The 14,690-nt window shown below is 38.9% G+C and overlaps 1 protein-coding gene across 4 annotated transcripts in view; it reads left to right on the top strand.

The window, feature by feature from the left end:
* The first annotated feature begins 330 nt into the window (after positions 1–330).
* Ilrun (inflammation and lipid regulator with UBA-like and NBR1-like domains) overlaps positions 331–14,690 on the top strand; it is an 87,720-nt gene continuing 73,360 nt past the window's right edge. For 2 of the 4 annotated variants that reach the window (XM_078020173.1, XM_040282498.2), the window contains exon 1: positions 331–688. In XM_078020173.1, the coding sequence (XP_077876299.1) occupies positions 531–688 (158 nt within the window). In that variant the 5' untranslated portion in view covers positions 331–530. The remainder of the gene's footprint in view (positions 689–14,690) is intronic. The other 2 variants (XM_005318786.4, XM_005318788.5) reach the window with 1 other exon arrangement.

Here is a 14,690-nt window from a genome sequence, read left to right on the forward strand (position 1 = left end):
CGGAGACAAAGATACCCGAGCTCCTCCCCACAAGCCTGGGCGTTTACTCCGCCCCTTGAGGGTGGGGACGCGGCGAGGAGGAGGTTGGGCCTAGAGCCGACCCTCGCCTCCCGGCTAGCCCTTTCCTCCTTCCCCCTTCCCGCCCCCTCGCTCCGCCGCGGTGAGGTCACGCGGGAGACGTCACGGGGTTGTGACGCCACTGAGGGGTGGTCCTTCAGGAAAGGAAGGGGCGGGGCCTAAGGGCGGCGCGTGCGCAGTGGGCGCGGCGCGGGAGGAGGCGGAGGCGGCGGAGAAGCGAGAGGCGGTAGCGGCGGAGGTGGCGGCGTTGGGGGGGGTGGGAGGGGGGGGAGCCGGAGTGTGAGTGGCTGAGTGAGTTTACCCCTATGAGGCGGTGAGAGGCCCGGGGCCTACCTCAGAGGAGCGGGGTCGCGGCGCCGGCTAGCAACGGGCCCCCTCCCGGTTCCCGGGCCTGGCGGCGCGGCGGCTGCTCGGTAGTGAGGAGGCGGGGAAGCGGGTGTCCGGCCCCCGCCATGGAGGGCATGGACGTGGATCTGGACCCGGAGCTGATGCAGAAGTTCAGCTGTTTGGGCACCACCGACAAGGACGTGCTCATCTCCGAGTTCCAGCGGCTGCTTGGCTTCCAGCTCAACCCGGCCGGCTGCGCCTTCTTCCTGGACATGACCAACTGGTGAGCCGGCCCCGCCGCGCCATCGCTGGCAGCGGCCTCGGGGCCCCGAGGGAAGGGAAGGGACACTCGAGCCTGGCGGCAGGGCGGGCCGGGCGAGCAGTGAGGTGGACCTCTTTCTCCGGGCGGGGAGAGCGAGTCGGGGAGCCCCGGGGGGCATGGGGTGAAATTAGGGGGTGAGCGGAGCTAAAGGAGAGTTAGGGGCCACGGAGGCTGCGGGGAGGCCGAGGAGATGGCGCGGGGTGGGTTGTTCACTAGGTTCTGCGGAGAATTAGGGCCCGAGGAAGGTGGAAGAGGGAAAAAGGTTTGGCCATAGACGCATAAGTGGGTAGCCCTGGGAGGGAAGGCTTGTGGTGCTGGCTGAGAGTAAAAAGCACAGAAAATCTGGATCTGGAAAGTGGGATAAAAGACTGTAGTTGAAGTTAGGGGCTGAGGCCGAGAATTAGGGGGGAAACTCTAGGGAGGCTTGTTAAATATTGTGGACGAACCTGGGAGACGGAAGAGAGTTGGGAGTTAGGAGTTGAGAATAGATAATTGTATGTAGGTCTGTCTCTATCCGAGGAGAGAGAAGGGAAAAAATATTTTGGGGAAATAAATTATTTTGGTGGGAGAGATGACTTTCCGAAGAGTTGTGTCAGGGAAGAGTGGGATCTGGTAGTGAATCTACAAATAGAGGAGCCCGGAGTGTTAAACCCGGGACGGCATCTGGGCAGAACCTTAGGAAAAGTGGGAGAAAGGAGATGATCCTGGGAGAAGGAACTTTCTGAAGGAACTGGAGCCCTGCGCAAAGGGAATTTTGAGAAAGGCCTCCAGAATACGGAGAGTGGAGAAGAGCTTATTTGAAAGAAAGCGGGGTTGATAGACCTTTGAGAAAATGGAGAAGTTTAGGTAGGCTGGGAACCAAGTATTTTTGGCTTGTAGTTAGGTTGTAGAAGACTGAATTGGGGCAGAAGACTATCTCAGTAAAGGAGTGTTTCTTGGCTTTGGAAGCAGCACTTGCTATTTTTGATAAGCAAAGCTTCCCCCCTGTTCTGTGAGTAGGGGTTGTTGAGTTCACTCAGGGTGAGGGAGGGAGTGGACACAATTAGACTTCCTTTGAGAGGCTTTCAGGTGAAGCAACTAATCTTTCTTTGGGCCAAAAGCAACGGGGTGAGTGCCCTTTGCTCTGTGTGGGGCATTCAGTCTCCTGACATGTGGAATCTTGTTTCTCTTGGCTTCACTTGCACAACCAAACTCCCCTTTATTTTCACTTCCAACGAATGCCTCAGTCAGTGCCAGAAAAGAGGGCTGAACGATGGTTTTTATCCCACTCCTCACCTACTCTGGATGATGCTCATTTGTAAATGGGATCCTTTCTAGCTGTGGCCAAACCAAAGGTGATGTGTAAATTTTTATTTTCTTGCATCTTCAGTGGGTTGTTATTTTATCATTGTTTAAAGCCAGCCATAGCAAGAGTGGGACTGAGTTTCTTGATGTTTAGAAAACTCTTTGAGGCTTCCAATGAATTCAGGAGATAGGCTTTAGAATTAAATAAATAAGTATTTGTCATCTCTATTTATGTCTTTTATGGCCAGATGATCTCAGGTAGGGAATGTAGTTTACTATAGATTTCTGACATCCAACCTATAATGTTTAAGTAGAGATTGTTAGGGTTATTGAACACACTGAGAAGAGCTATTACTCTGGTGAAATTTAGAAGTAAAATCATACTTTCTTCCTTGTTACACTAGTTTAGTATAGAAAACTTGGCATACTGTAGCTGCCTGTTGAGTAGGGAAGGATTGATTTATCTCCCCACCCCCCTGGTGAATTGAACCATCTAAATGCTGCCCTAATAAGTTTTTAGTTCTTTAAAGTGTTTGTTAGTACAATTATTATAGCTACAAAACTAGTGTAATGAATTTTATGTGCTTGAGGTGTGTATATTTAATATATGATTGTTTTTAGGTGTTGTGAAAAGTGAGGAGATAGGTAAGGCCGTGGTATGGAAAAGAAAATAAAAACAGTTGGGCTGTAAAAATTCTTTTGAGTCTTTAAATAAAAAAAGATTAAGCTCAAAGACTTGAAGTCATGTGTATATTGATGACATTTATCTCTGTGTAAACACAAAGATACCTTTCTGAAGTAAGGTGTGAGCCATTAAAAAATGTTTTCTTAGTGTTATTTTTTGGCATTGCTGGGTATCCAACCCAGGGCCTTAAGCGTTCTAGGCAAGTAGTCTAACACTGAGGTAAATCCTCTCATTCTGTGTTCCGATTTGAAAGCAGTTGGAAGTCAGTGGCCTTTTAGGAATCCAGGCAATGAAGAGATAATTCAACTTTGAGCCACATTACCTTAGTTTTTGGCTGTAGAAAGAATGTTCTTTATGAAATTAGGAAGGCTGTCTTTGTTTTCTTTCTTAGGAGAGCTTGTTAGCTCCATAATCCAGTATTATACTTAAAAAATTTTTTTTGAATATTTATTTTTTAGAAGTAGTTGGACACAATACCGTTATTTTGTTTATTTATTTTTATGTGGTGCTGAGGATTGAACCCAAGGCCTCACATGTGCTAGACGAGTGCTCTACAGCTGAGCCACAATCCCAGCCCCAGTATTATACTTTTATTCCTGTGTTGACTTTTGTAAATTCATCTTGACAGATTTGTTTAAACAAACACCCATTATAATACAGATATGCATGCATACTTGATCAAAATATGTGTATGTGCTACTGAAGTAAATATCTGGAGCCTAGAATTGTGTTGCTTGAATGCGTCATTTAATGTCTAACAACTGTCCAGATAGCCCTAATACAGGTTGGGAAGAATCACTCAGCTTGCTGTGCTGTAGTGGTTACCTGTTGAATTGGTGATGATTAACTTCCCTGTGACTTTATAAATGCCGGTTTTTGGGTTATAAATAATTATTCACTTGTCTGATCACTGTTAAAGATCATTTTTTAAATTACTTTTTATTTTTTTTAGTTGTAGACTGACACAATACCTTTGCTTGTCTATTTATTTTTATGTGGTGCTGAGGATTGAAACCAGTGTCTCACTTGTATCAGGCAAACATGCTACCACTGAGTTACAACCCCAGTCCAAGATCATTGTTTTAAAATGAACAGGAGTCTTCCAAAACGGAGCTCAAATTTGAAAGATTATGCTCTTTTTTCCCAAGAGTAAAAATTATTTTTTTGTCATTTTTGAAAAAATTGAATGCTTTGGATCTGAAAATTATCTTCCCTGTTAACACAAAAATTATTGGCTAAGGTTGACAAAGTCGTGTAGGTATTTCTATTTGTTTAATTTAGAACCAAGTATTCTTTTCATTTGTAGTGTTTATATTTTGAGGCCAGTGATATTGCTGGAAATTGGTGCAACTGTTTCATAATAGAGATGGTCAATTTTCAGTTCCCAAGGCAGTAGATGTGTGGGGCAGACTAACAGTGGTATACAAAAGCCAAACTGAAATGACTTGTAGATTAGTATAACTTTTTTTTAAACATATATTTTTTAGTTGTTGATAGACCTTTATTTATTTATATGTAGTGCTGAGAATCGAACCCAGTGCCTCACACATGCCAGGCAAGTGCACTACCCCTGAGCCCCAGCCACAGCCCTTAGTGTAACTTTTTATAGGTAAAATTTCTTGCAGACACTGTGGGCTTGGGATAAAGAACCCGGAATTCTAAAACTGGAAGCCGGCTTTATAGAGACTCTCTATAGTTTATTCGAATTTTTTAAAAATATTTTTTTAGATGTTGATGAAACTCTATTTTATTCATTTATTTATATCCGGTGCTGAGAATTGAACCCAGGGCCTCACACATGCTAGGCAAGTGCTCTATCACTGAGCCACAACCCCAGCCCCTTGAATTTTTTAAAACTATTTTATAGTTGTAGATGGACATAACACCTTTGTATATTTTTTTATGTGGTGCTGAGAATCAAACCCAGTGCCTCACATGTGCTAGGCAAGCACTCTGCCACTGAGCCACAACCCCTACCCCAGTTTATTAGAATTTTTCCTACAAGTTGCATCTAACCCTTTCAAGGTAGTTATCCTATTGTATTACTAAAGGGTATAGATCTGTGTGATATCTTATTATAGAATTTAATTACTTTTCTAGTTAGAATAATGTCAGAACTAAATCTCCTTTGCTGCAGTTTTTTTTTTTTCATTTGCCTATGTCCTTCTTGGATATGGAAAATATCAATAAACACCTTCCTTAAAGCTTTTAATTCACATCACTAAAAGTTTTCAACTACTTAAAATTTAAATATGTTCAGTTTAGGTGCTGGAGTTGTGGTTCAGTGGTATAGTGCTTGCCTAGCACTGGGTTCCATCCTTAGCACCACATGTAAATAAAGTATCGTGTCCATCTCCAGCTAAAAGTATTTTTTAAAAAATGTTCAATTTAATGGATTCATGTTCTTTAATGTAGTCAAATCGGCGTGTGTGTGTGTGTGTGTGTGTGTGTGTGTGTGTGTGTGTGTGTGTTTTCAGGGAAAATCAGGATTTGGAGACAAATTTCAAATGATTTTAAAAATTTGTAAAATATACATAACAAAACTTTACCATTATAGGCAATTTTAAATTGCAGTTCCATGTCACATAAAATTTTAAACTTACTTGGCCCTCAAAGGCATTTGTCTCTATTGTGTATGTGTTCAAATTAAGTCAGTCCTTATTGTAGGGGCAAATGATAGTTCTAGATTTTTAGAGGATATTAGTGTAGGAGTTAATATTGAACTTCTTTCTTTTTTTAAATATTTTGTTTTAGTTGTAGTTGGATACAATACCTTTATTTACTTATTTTTAATTTATATATAACAGTGGAATGCATTACAATTCTTATTACATACAGAGAGCACAATTTTTCATATCTCTGGTTGTATACATAGTATATTCACATCAATTCATGTCTTCATACATGTACTTTGGATAATAATAACCATCACATACCTTTATTTCTATATGGTGCTGAGGATCAAACCCAGTGCCTCATGCATGGTAGGGGAGCATTCTGCCACTGAGCCACAATCCCAGCCTCCTGAACTTCTTTCTTTCTTTCTTTCCTTTTTTTTTTTTTTGAGAGAGAGAGAGAGAGAATTTTTTTAGTTTTCGGCGGACACAACATCTTTGTTTGTATGTTGTGGTGCGGATCGAACCCGGGCTGCACGCATGCCAGGCAAGTGTGCTACCGCTTGAGCCACATCCCCAGTCCCCCAAACTTATTTCTAAATATAACTGTAGTAGCTGTAGATAAATTAATAACATGTAGGCAATTTCTCTCTTTCTCCTGTTCTTTAAGCTAGTACTGTGCAGTTGGGTGTTGCAAATTCTAGGTTGCCTCCAGGTATCCTCAAGGAGCCTTGCATGTTTTCGAACATTACACTATATACCATGGATGGAACATGTTTTCTAGAAAAATAACTTGGGGAAAACATTTTTGTAAAATAATGTCCTGCGGATACACTCAACATTATCAAAGGCACCCTGCTAGATAAAGCTATAACCGCAAAGTGATGCAATAAATCAGACCATAAAGGTGAAATTCACTAGTACCTCAGGTGTGGTCTCACCGTGCCTCAGGCAGTTCTTTTCTTTGCCATTGGGGGGATAGGGAGTACCAGAGATTGGACCCTAGGGTACTTTACCACTGAGCTATATTCCCAGCCCTTTTTGTTTTTTATTTTTATTTTATTTTTTATTTAACTGAGTTGTTTAGGGCTTCACTAAATTGAGTTGCTCAGACTTGCCTTGGACTTGTGATTCTCTGGCCTCAGCCTTCTGAGACACTGGGATTACAGGTGTGTGCCACCATACCCAGTTTAGTGAATTTCTGTTCTTTGGTTAATCTAAGGAAAAGTTCCCTTGTAATGGAAATAAAACTTGATACAATATTAGTCTCCTTTAAAAATGTGTGGGACTAGGGGTACATTCATTGGTACGGTGCATGCTTGGCATGATGAATGCCTGAGTTAAATCTCTAGTGCCCCTGAGGCCCTAAAAAAGTATTCTACATAGTAGTTTTAGGAAGAGAGTATGGAAGGTTGCATCACAAAGATAGAGTGTTAATCCTCTGTTAAATTTTTAAAATTGAGAGTTACTGCTTTTGGATATTCTTATTTTCTACTTCTTTAACTGGTACATACAATTTGAGACTCTTGATTTAATATGAGATAGTTTTATGCCAGGTCAGTGGTGCATGCCTGTAATTCCCGTGACTCAAGAGGCTGAGACAGGAGGATCCTAAATTTGCGACCAACCTTAGCAACTTAGCCAGGCCCTCAGCAACTTAGTGAGATCCTGTCTCAAAATAAATAATAAAAAGGGCTGGGGATGTAGTTCAGTGGTGAAGTGCCCCTGGGTTCGATCCCCAGTAGCAAAAAGAAAAGTTTATAAATAGAGCACAAAGTCCTTTTAGCTGTTTTTGTTTTTTTGCAGTGCTGGGATTAAATATAAGGGCACTCCACTGGATTACATTCCCAGCCCTTTTTATTTTATTAATAATCATAATATTTTTTGGGGGGCTGGGGATGTGGCTCAAGCGGTAGCACGCTCGCCTGGCATGCGTGCGGCCCGGGTTAGATCCTCAGCACCACATACCAACAAAGATGTTGTGTCCGCCAAGAACTAAAAAATAAATATTAAAAATTCTCTCTCTCTCTCTCTCTCTCTCTCTCTCTCTCTCTCTCTCTCTCTCTCCCTCTCTCCCTCTCTCCCTCTCTCCCTCTCCCTCCCTCCCTCCCTCTCCCCTCTCACTCTCTCTTAAAAAAAAATATATTTTTTGGTATTGGGGATTGAACCCAGGGGTGCTTTAGCACTGAGCTATGTCCCCACTCCTTTTTATTTTTTATTTTGAAATGGGGTCTTGCTAACTTTCTGAGGCTGGTCTCTAACTTGCCATCCTCCTGCCTCAGCCTCCCTTTTCATTTTGAGACAAGGTCTTGCTAAGTTGCCCAAGCTGGCCTTGAATTTGCAGTCCTCCTGTTTCAACTTCCCAAGCTGATTACAGGTGTTCATCACTGGGACTGGCTTATTTTAGTTTTAAAGGAACACAATGACAAGTATATCACTGTCCTGTAGAAAGTCTTTTTTAACAGTGCTGTTACTGAAGTATTTGCCTTTCCAAGCATAAGTCAGGATTAATCATCATTTTAGCCAGGACAGGCAGATGGGGCTTCTTTACCACCTCCCATCTTCTTATTCCCACCCCAAATTCATCTAATACATTACAGCACAAACTTGACAACCAGACAGTATTTAAACAAATATGTTTTGTATGGATCACTAGCAGATAGTGTTATAGGAAACCTACATACCCGAATCTGTCAGAGAAAAGTTTCAGGATAATGAGAAAACATTTCATATGTTAATTTTCAGTTTACTGAGTAAAATTTCATAACAGATAGGAGTGGATCGAATCAAATAGGATCAGGATTCACAAAGATTGTGTGCCTGCTATGGACATATTGCTTTCTTAGAAGTTAAATTTTGAAATGGCTGGATTAGAATTAATGGAATTGTAGTTAGATTTCCTGAGTGAAACCAGGAAGGAACAGTTGCTGCTTTGAATATGTATGTACTTGTATTTGAGTACTTGTTTGTAGTTTGGGATGTATACCTTGGAGTGGAATTGCAGGGTCATAAGTCATTCTGTGTTTTTGAGTATCTTCCAAAATGGTTTCCAAAGGTTGTGGATGTAGCTCAGTAGTAGAGTGCTAGTCTAGCAGGTGCAGTGCCCTGCGTTCAATCTTCAGTACCACAAAAAAATAAACCCCCAAAACAAAAGCACAGTAGCTGAATGATTTTTGCATTTCCACAAGCAGTGCAGCAGAGTCTGTCCCAACTTCTCCATAACCTTACCAGTACTTACTTTTATAAAAAATTACAGCTGTTTGAGTGAATGTGAAATGATGCCTCATTATGAGTTTGGTTCTCATTTCCCTAATTACTAATGGTATTGAACATCTTTTATGTGCTTTTTTGGCCATTTGTGTATTTCTTTGGGAAATATCCAAATTCTTTGCCCATTTTTAAATTGAGTTTGTCTTTTTGTTGTTGAGTTGTGTGGTCTTCATATTCTGGAATTCTTACCAGATACGTGATTTGCAAATATTTTCCCCCATTCTGTATGTTGTCTTTTCACTTCTTTGATACTAGCCTTTGATACACAGATTTTTTTTTTATTGATGAGATCCATGCCATTTTTTTTCATTGCTTGTGTTTTAGGTGTCATATCTTGAGAATTCATTGCTAAACCCAAGATCGTGAAGATTTACCCAGTGTTTTCTTCTAAGAGTTGTATGGTTTTAATTCTTACATTTCGGTCATCACTCCATTTTGAGTTAATTTTTTTGCTGTGGTGTGAGATGGGCACCAACTTTATTTTATGGAGCTTAATTTTGGTCATGTTTATACTCTGGAATGTGATTTCTGCAGTATGTTTATCCTTTACTTGTATTAAATATATACTGTATTCTCTTTGGCCTGTTACTAAAAGTTGGACCAAAAATGGGTGCAGAGTTTTCTGGTGGGGAATAATAAAACTTAGGGATATTTTATTGGCACCCCCCAAAAGTTAAATGTGTTTAAAAGACCGATTTGTCCTTTTCCTCTGCTTGAACCAGCTTTTGTTTCTGACTTTCCCCTGTTCTGTTAATAGCTCCTGTGTTCCAGACATTATATTTGAACTGTTATCTCCAAGGCCTTTTCTTTCCTTGATATCCCCAATATTTTCAGTTTAGTTCATTTGCACCTGGGTTTAGCAGTGCACTTCTTAACTTGTCTCTTCCATTCCTTCAGCCACAACTTTAAGTTTGCAGGTTATGTTACCAGTTTAACAGGGTAACATAGGCATAGGCTCCAATTGGTTTTCTGTACCTAACTTTCTTTGTTCCAGTTCATTTTGTGGACATACCACATACATCTTTCTAAATCACAACTTTGATCTAAGCCTGTCTTTTCTCCGAATCCCTTAACAGTGCCTGTTGCTTACCAGATAGAGATTTTTTTTTTTTTTTAGAGAGAGAATTTTTAATATTTTTTAGTTTTTGGCGGCTACAACATCTTTGTTTGTATGTGGTGCTGAGGATCGAACCCAGGCCGCACTCGAGCTCGCTATGGCTTGAGCCACATCCCCAGCCCCGTGTCTTTCTTATGAAATTCTGTTCTCTGGAATTGGCCTACTGATGACTCTTCTTAATAGTGATCTCTTCTCTGAATTCCACACTTTTCTTAATTGTTTTTAAAATAATACTTATCATATACACACACCCACTCTCAAGGACAATGCCCCCCAACAGCCTTTGTCCCTGAGCATCTTAGGCAATGCCTTATACATACTAGGTGTTGAGTAAAGATCCGTAAACAAGTGTAGTACATGAAGGTAGATGGAAGAAAAAGCATAATTTTTATGGAATGATTGAAGTCTAGAGCTGTTGAAAGAAAGCAGAACTATAAATTATAACCCCTTTATAGGCTGTTTATAGAATTTTGTTTTATTTGGTACTGAGAATTGAATTAAAGGATGCTTAATCACTGATCTGTACCCCCAGCCTTTTTTTTTTAAAGTATGTATACATTTATTTATTTTATTTTATTTTGAGAGAGGGTCTCGCTGAGTTGCTGAGAATGGCCTCTAACTTGTGATCCTCCTATCTTGGCTTTCCAAGTTGCTGGGTTTATAGTTGTGTACCACCACACTTAGCTATTCACGCACACACACACACACACACACTTTTTTTTTTTTTAAAGAATTCTTCTCCTTTTTTAAATATACTTTTTTAGTTGTTAGTTAGTTGTTAGTGGTTCTTTATTTGTTTATAAGTAATGTTGAGAATTAAACCCAGTGCCTCGTGCATGCCAGGCAAGTGCTCTACCACTGAACCATAAGCCCAACACACACGTATTTTTTAAATTAATGTGATAGTGTCCTTTGGTCCTTTCTAGTATATTAAAATTTCTCCTCTGTATTAAGCAAGAGACTACCATCCTGTAATTACATATGATTTTATTAAAACTCGATTTTCTTGTGTTAAGAACTAACTACCGAGTAGTGAGCTCATCTGAATTTATTTATGTAGTATTTATTGTCAGAGAATGCAATTTATCAGTTGATCATTTTAGGGACTCCAAATTCAATAAAACTAAAACTCACTGAAGAGGTTTAACTCTTAGTAAATCGTCTATGCAATTAAAAGAAATGTACTTTTCTTAAATTGGAAGAGTAATTGATTTTATAAGTGATGTCCTAATGATTTGTCAAAATTTATATATGTCTTAGGAACGGAGAAATTTATTACCAAATTCAGAGACTCGGTTCTACTGAATTTTAAAAGACTCACTTTTAAAAATTAATATGTAATTATGCTTACCTCCAGTGTTGTAAGCCTTGGGTCTACAACAAGTTTCTGAGGGTTCTGAGGGTTCATACTTGAATTACTGTGCTTCAATTGAAGTCTGTGACTCACAGCCTGTTAAAGTTACAGCCATTATGATTGATTGCTGTGCAAAGTGCTTTAAAAGTGCTTTCTGGTCACATTTATTTACTAAAGAAAATTTTATTTTTTACTTCCCACACCCAAGTACTTTGAAAACAGGTTCTTTAGAGAACTGATAGGAGGATGGGGTTTGCATATAACTGACCATAATCACTGCTTTATTTTTTAGAAATTATAATTCATTATTTTGAATTATCTATTGTGACATAAATAATTTATGTTCATTGCAGATGTTAGAAACAACTGATAAGCAAAAAGAAAGCAAAAGCCATACTCACAGGACCCAGATACAAAAAATGTTAACCTTTTAGTGTTATATCCATCTAATACTGCGTTGTGTTTGTGCTTGTGTACCTGTGTTAGCTTTCAGAAGTGGAGTATTTACTATATTCTAGGTATTATTTTAAGTAATTTGTGTTTAATATGTAATTTAATGCCTGCAGTAGTTCTAGGAACTACTATTATCCTCATTTTTCAGAAGAGGTCAAAAGAGGCTCAGAGTATTTAGATAACTTAACCTGGTCACATGGGTGGAAATGGGATTCAAACATAATAAACAGTATGGGACCAGAATCTGCCTATGCTCCTGTATGAGTATCCCAGGGCTGCCATAGCATGTAACAAACAGGGTGGCTTGAAACAACAGAAATATGTTGGTTCTCTTACACTTTTGGAGACAAAATGTTACAAATTAAGGTTTTAGCAGGGCTATGTTCCCTTTGAAATTTTTTTTTTTTTTAGTAGATGGACATAATATATATATATATATAATATATAATACCTTATGTATGTATTTTTATGTGATGCTGGGGTTTGAACCCATGGCCTTGAGCATGCAAAAAAAGCATGCACTCTACCAACTGACCTATATCCCCAGCCTTGAAATTCTTTATTATTTATTTTTCCTTTTGATGTTCTAGCGAAGGATTCTTCCTTTATTTGTCTTTGTTTTCTGTGGCTCATACCAATCTTTGGCCTTCCTTGGCTTGTAGCTGCATCATTTGGGCCTCTGCCTCAGTGTTCACTTGGCCTTCTTCATAGTCTCCCAAATCTCCTCCTCATGAGGACACCATTCAAATTTGGGGGCCTACTCTAATCTAGTGTGACCTTATCTTAACTGATTACATCTGCAAAGACCCTATTACCAAATAAGGCAACATTCCAAGGTTCTGAGGGGAGGTGAGAGTCTTGGAGGGGGGCACTGTAATACAGTACATATACTTTAATATATTTCCAGTGCACATGCTGTAATCTGTCTTCATTTAATCTCTTATGGTCATTTCTCCTTTTTCTTTTTTTGGTGCTGGAGGTTGAAGTGATGGCTTCACATATGCTGATAAGCATATGCTGTACTAAGCTGAATCCATTCCTTTCTTTCTTCTTTTCCTTCTTTTTTTTAAAAATATTTTTAGTTGTACATGGACATACTACTTTTATTTGTTTATTTTAATGGGATGCTGAGGATTGAATCCAGTGCCTCGCACGTGCCAGGCAAGCAAGCACTCTACCACTGAGCCACAACCCCAGCCTTCCATTCTGTACTTAGTAAATATGGTTCTGCACTTTTACCCTTAAAGACTTCATAGTATTGCATCATATGAAATTGGATAATTTAATAATCCCTTTTTATGGGCTGGGGCTGTAGCTCAGTGGCAGAGCGCTCGTCTAGCACATGTGAGGCACTGGATTCAATCCTCAGCATCACATAATAAAAATAAAGGTATTTGTGTATAACTAAAAAATAAATATTAAAAAAATAGACAAATAAAATAAAGGCATTCTGTCCATCTACAACTACAAAATATCCCTTTTTATTGGATATATAAGTTGTTTTCAATTTTTTTATCAATATAAATTGAATATTGAATATTCTTGGAGCTAAATCTTTGCTCACATACTTATTTCCTTAGGATTCATTCCTAGAATTCAATTACTGAGCTAAGGATTTCTGGGCTAAAGATAAACATGGCTTTTAATGCTCTTAATACTTAATTGCCAAATTGTTTTCCCCACAGAGACTGGACTCATTTGTATTTCTGCCACAACTATAATGAGTGATTGTTTCTTTGATACCTCATCCGTGCAGCATATTGTAATTAAATTTTTTCTACTTCATAGTTTAAAAATGTTATCTTGTTTTAATTTGTATTTTGTCATTTCCAGTGAGTACTTTCATGTGCTCAAAGCCCATTGTATTTCATGCATTGGCTGAATTTGCCCTTTGTCCATTTTACATAAAGAGGTTTGCCATTTTCCAAAATGAACATTTTTTTCTCTTCCCTGATTATTAAAGTAATAAAGATGGATATAAAAATCCATCAATTCAGAAATGTCTAAGAAAGACAATAAAATTACTTGTAATATTACTATATATATGTGCATATATATAGATATTCATATTTACATATTCATTACTATATATATGTCCATACATATAGATATTCATAGGCATATAATTTATATGTTTTAGATTAAAATCAATCATATAATGCATATTGCTTTAATGGCCTACTTTTCACTTAAGTGCACTGTAGCTATTTCTCCAAGTCCCTTTTTCATGGCTCCCAGTACAGGCAGTTTTCTGTATTTGTTTTTTTTTTTTTTTTTAATATTTATTTTTCAGTTTTCGGCAGACACAACATCTTTGTATGTGGTGCTGAGGATTGAACCCGGGCTGCACGCATGCCAGGCGAGCGTGCTACCGCTTGAGCCACATCCCCAGCCCAGTTTTCGGTATTTGTGGTCTCAGCTTCTAAGAATTCATTCAACCTTGGGTCAGAATGTAGTTGGGCCTGTAGTGATGTGTTTGTACTGAATACGTACAAATTTTTTTGGGGGGGGTACCTACACTATACAGCTTAATGACTATACATACATTTACCTTGATATTATAATAGAAAATGATTTAAAGTATACTAGAGGATGAGTATAGATTATTTGTAAATACTATGCTATTTTCTGTAATGGTATCTTTAAATGTTGGTATGTGTAGAGGGTCCTAAAAACATCCCCTAGGGACAACTGTATTTTATTATTTGAACATTCTTTAATTTGTTTTTAAGCAGTCATTTATCTTTATTGAGTTGATTTGTTTTTTGCTATAACAACTATCTCCATGCTTAATTATTTCACCTCTCTCAATCCTTTTTTTTTTTTTTTTGCAGTACTGGGGATTGAATCCAGGGGTGCTCTACTACTGACTAGGTTACCCTCCCCCTTCCCCACCCCCAACCTATTTTATTTCAAGACATGTTAGGTTGTTCAGGCTGGCCTTGAATTTGACATTTTCCTGCATAGGCTTTGTGTATAGCTGGGGTCAGAGATGTGCATTTCTGCACCCAGCTCGTAATTCTTTTTTTTTGTTGTAACATATGACATATGTTTATTTAGGACAAATTCTTAGAAGTGGAATTGGCAGATCAAAGGTATGCTCTTTTTTCTTTTTTTTTAAGGAATTTTGTAACATTTCTAGATTGCCTCCGTGAGACAGTGTCAAGCCTGCTTTTTGAGAATTT

The sequence above is a fragment of the Ictidomys tridecemlineatus genome, chromosome 8 (assembly GCF_052094955.1).
Source record: "Ictidomys tridecemlineatus isolate mIctTri1 chromosome 8, mIctTri1.hap1, whole genome shotgun sequence".
Lineage (NCBI taxonomy): Eukaryota > Metazoa > Chordata > Mammalia > Rodentia > Sciuridae > Ictidomys > Ictidomys tridecemlineatus.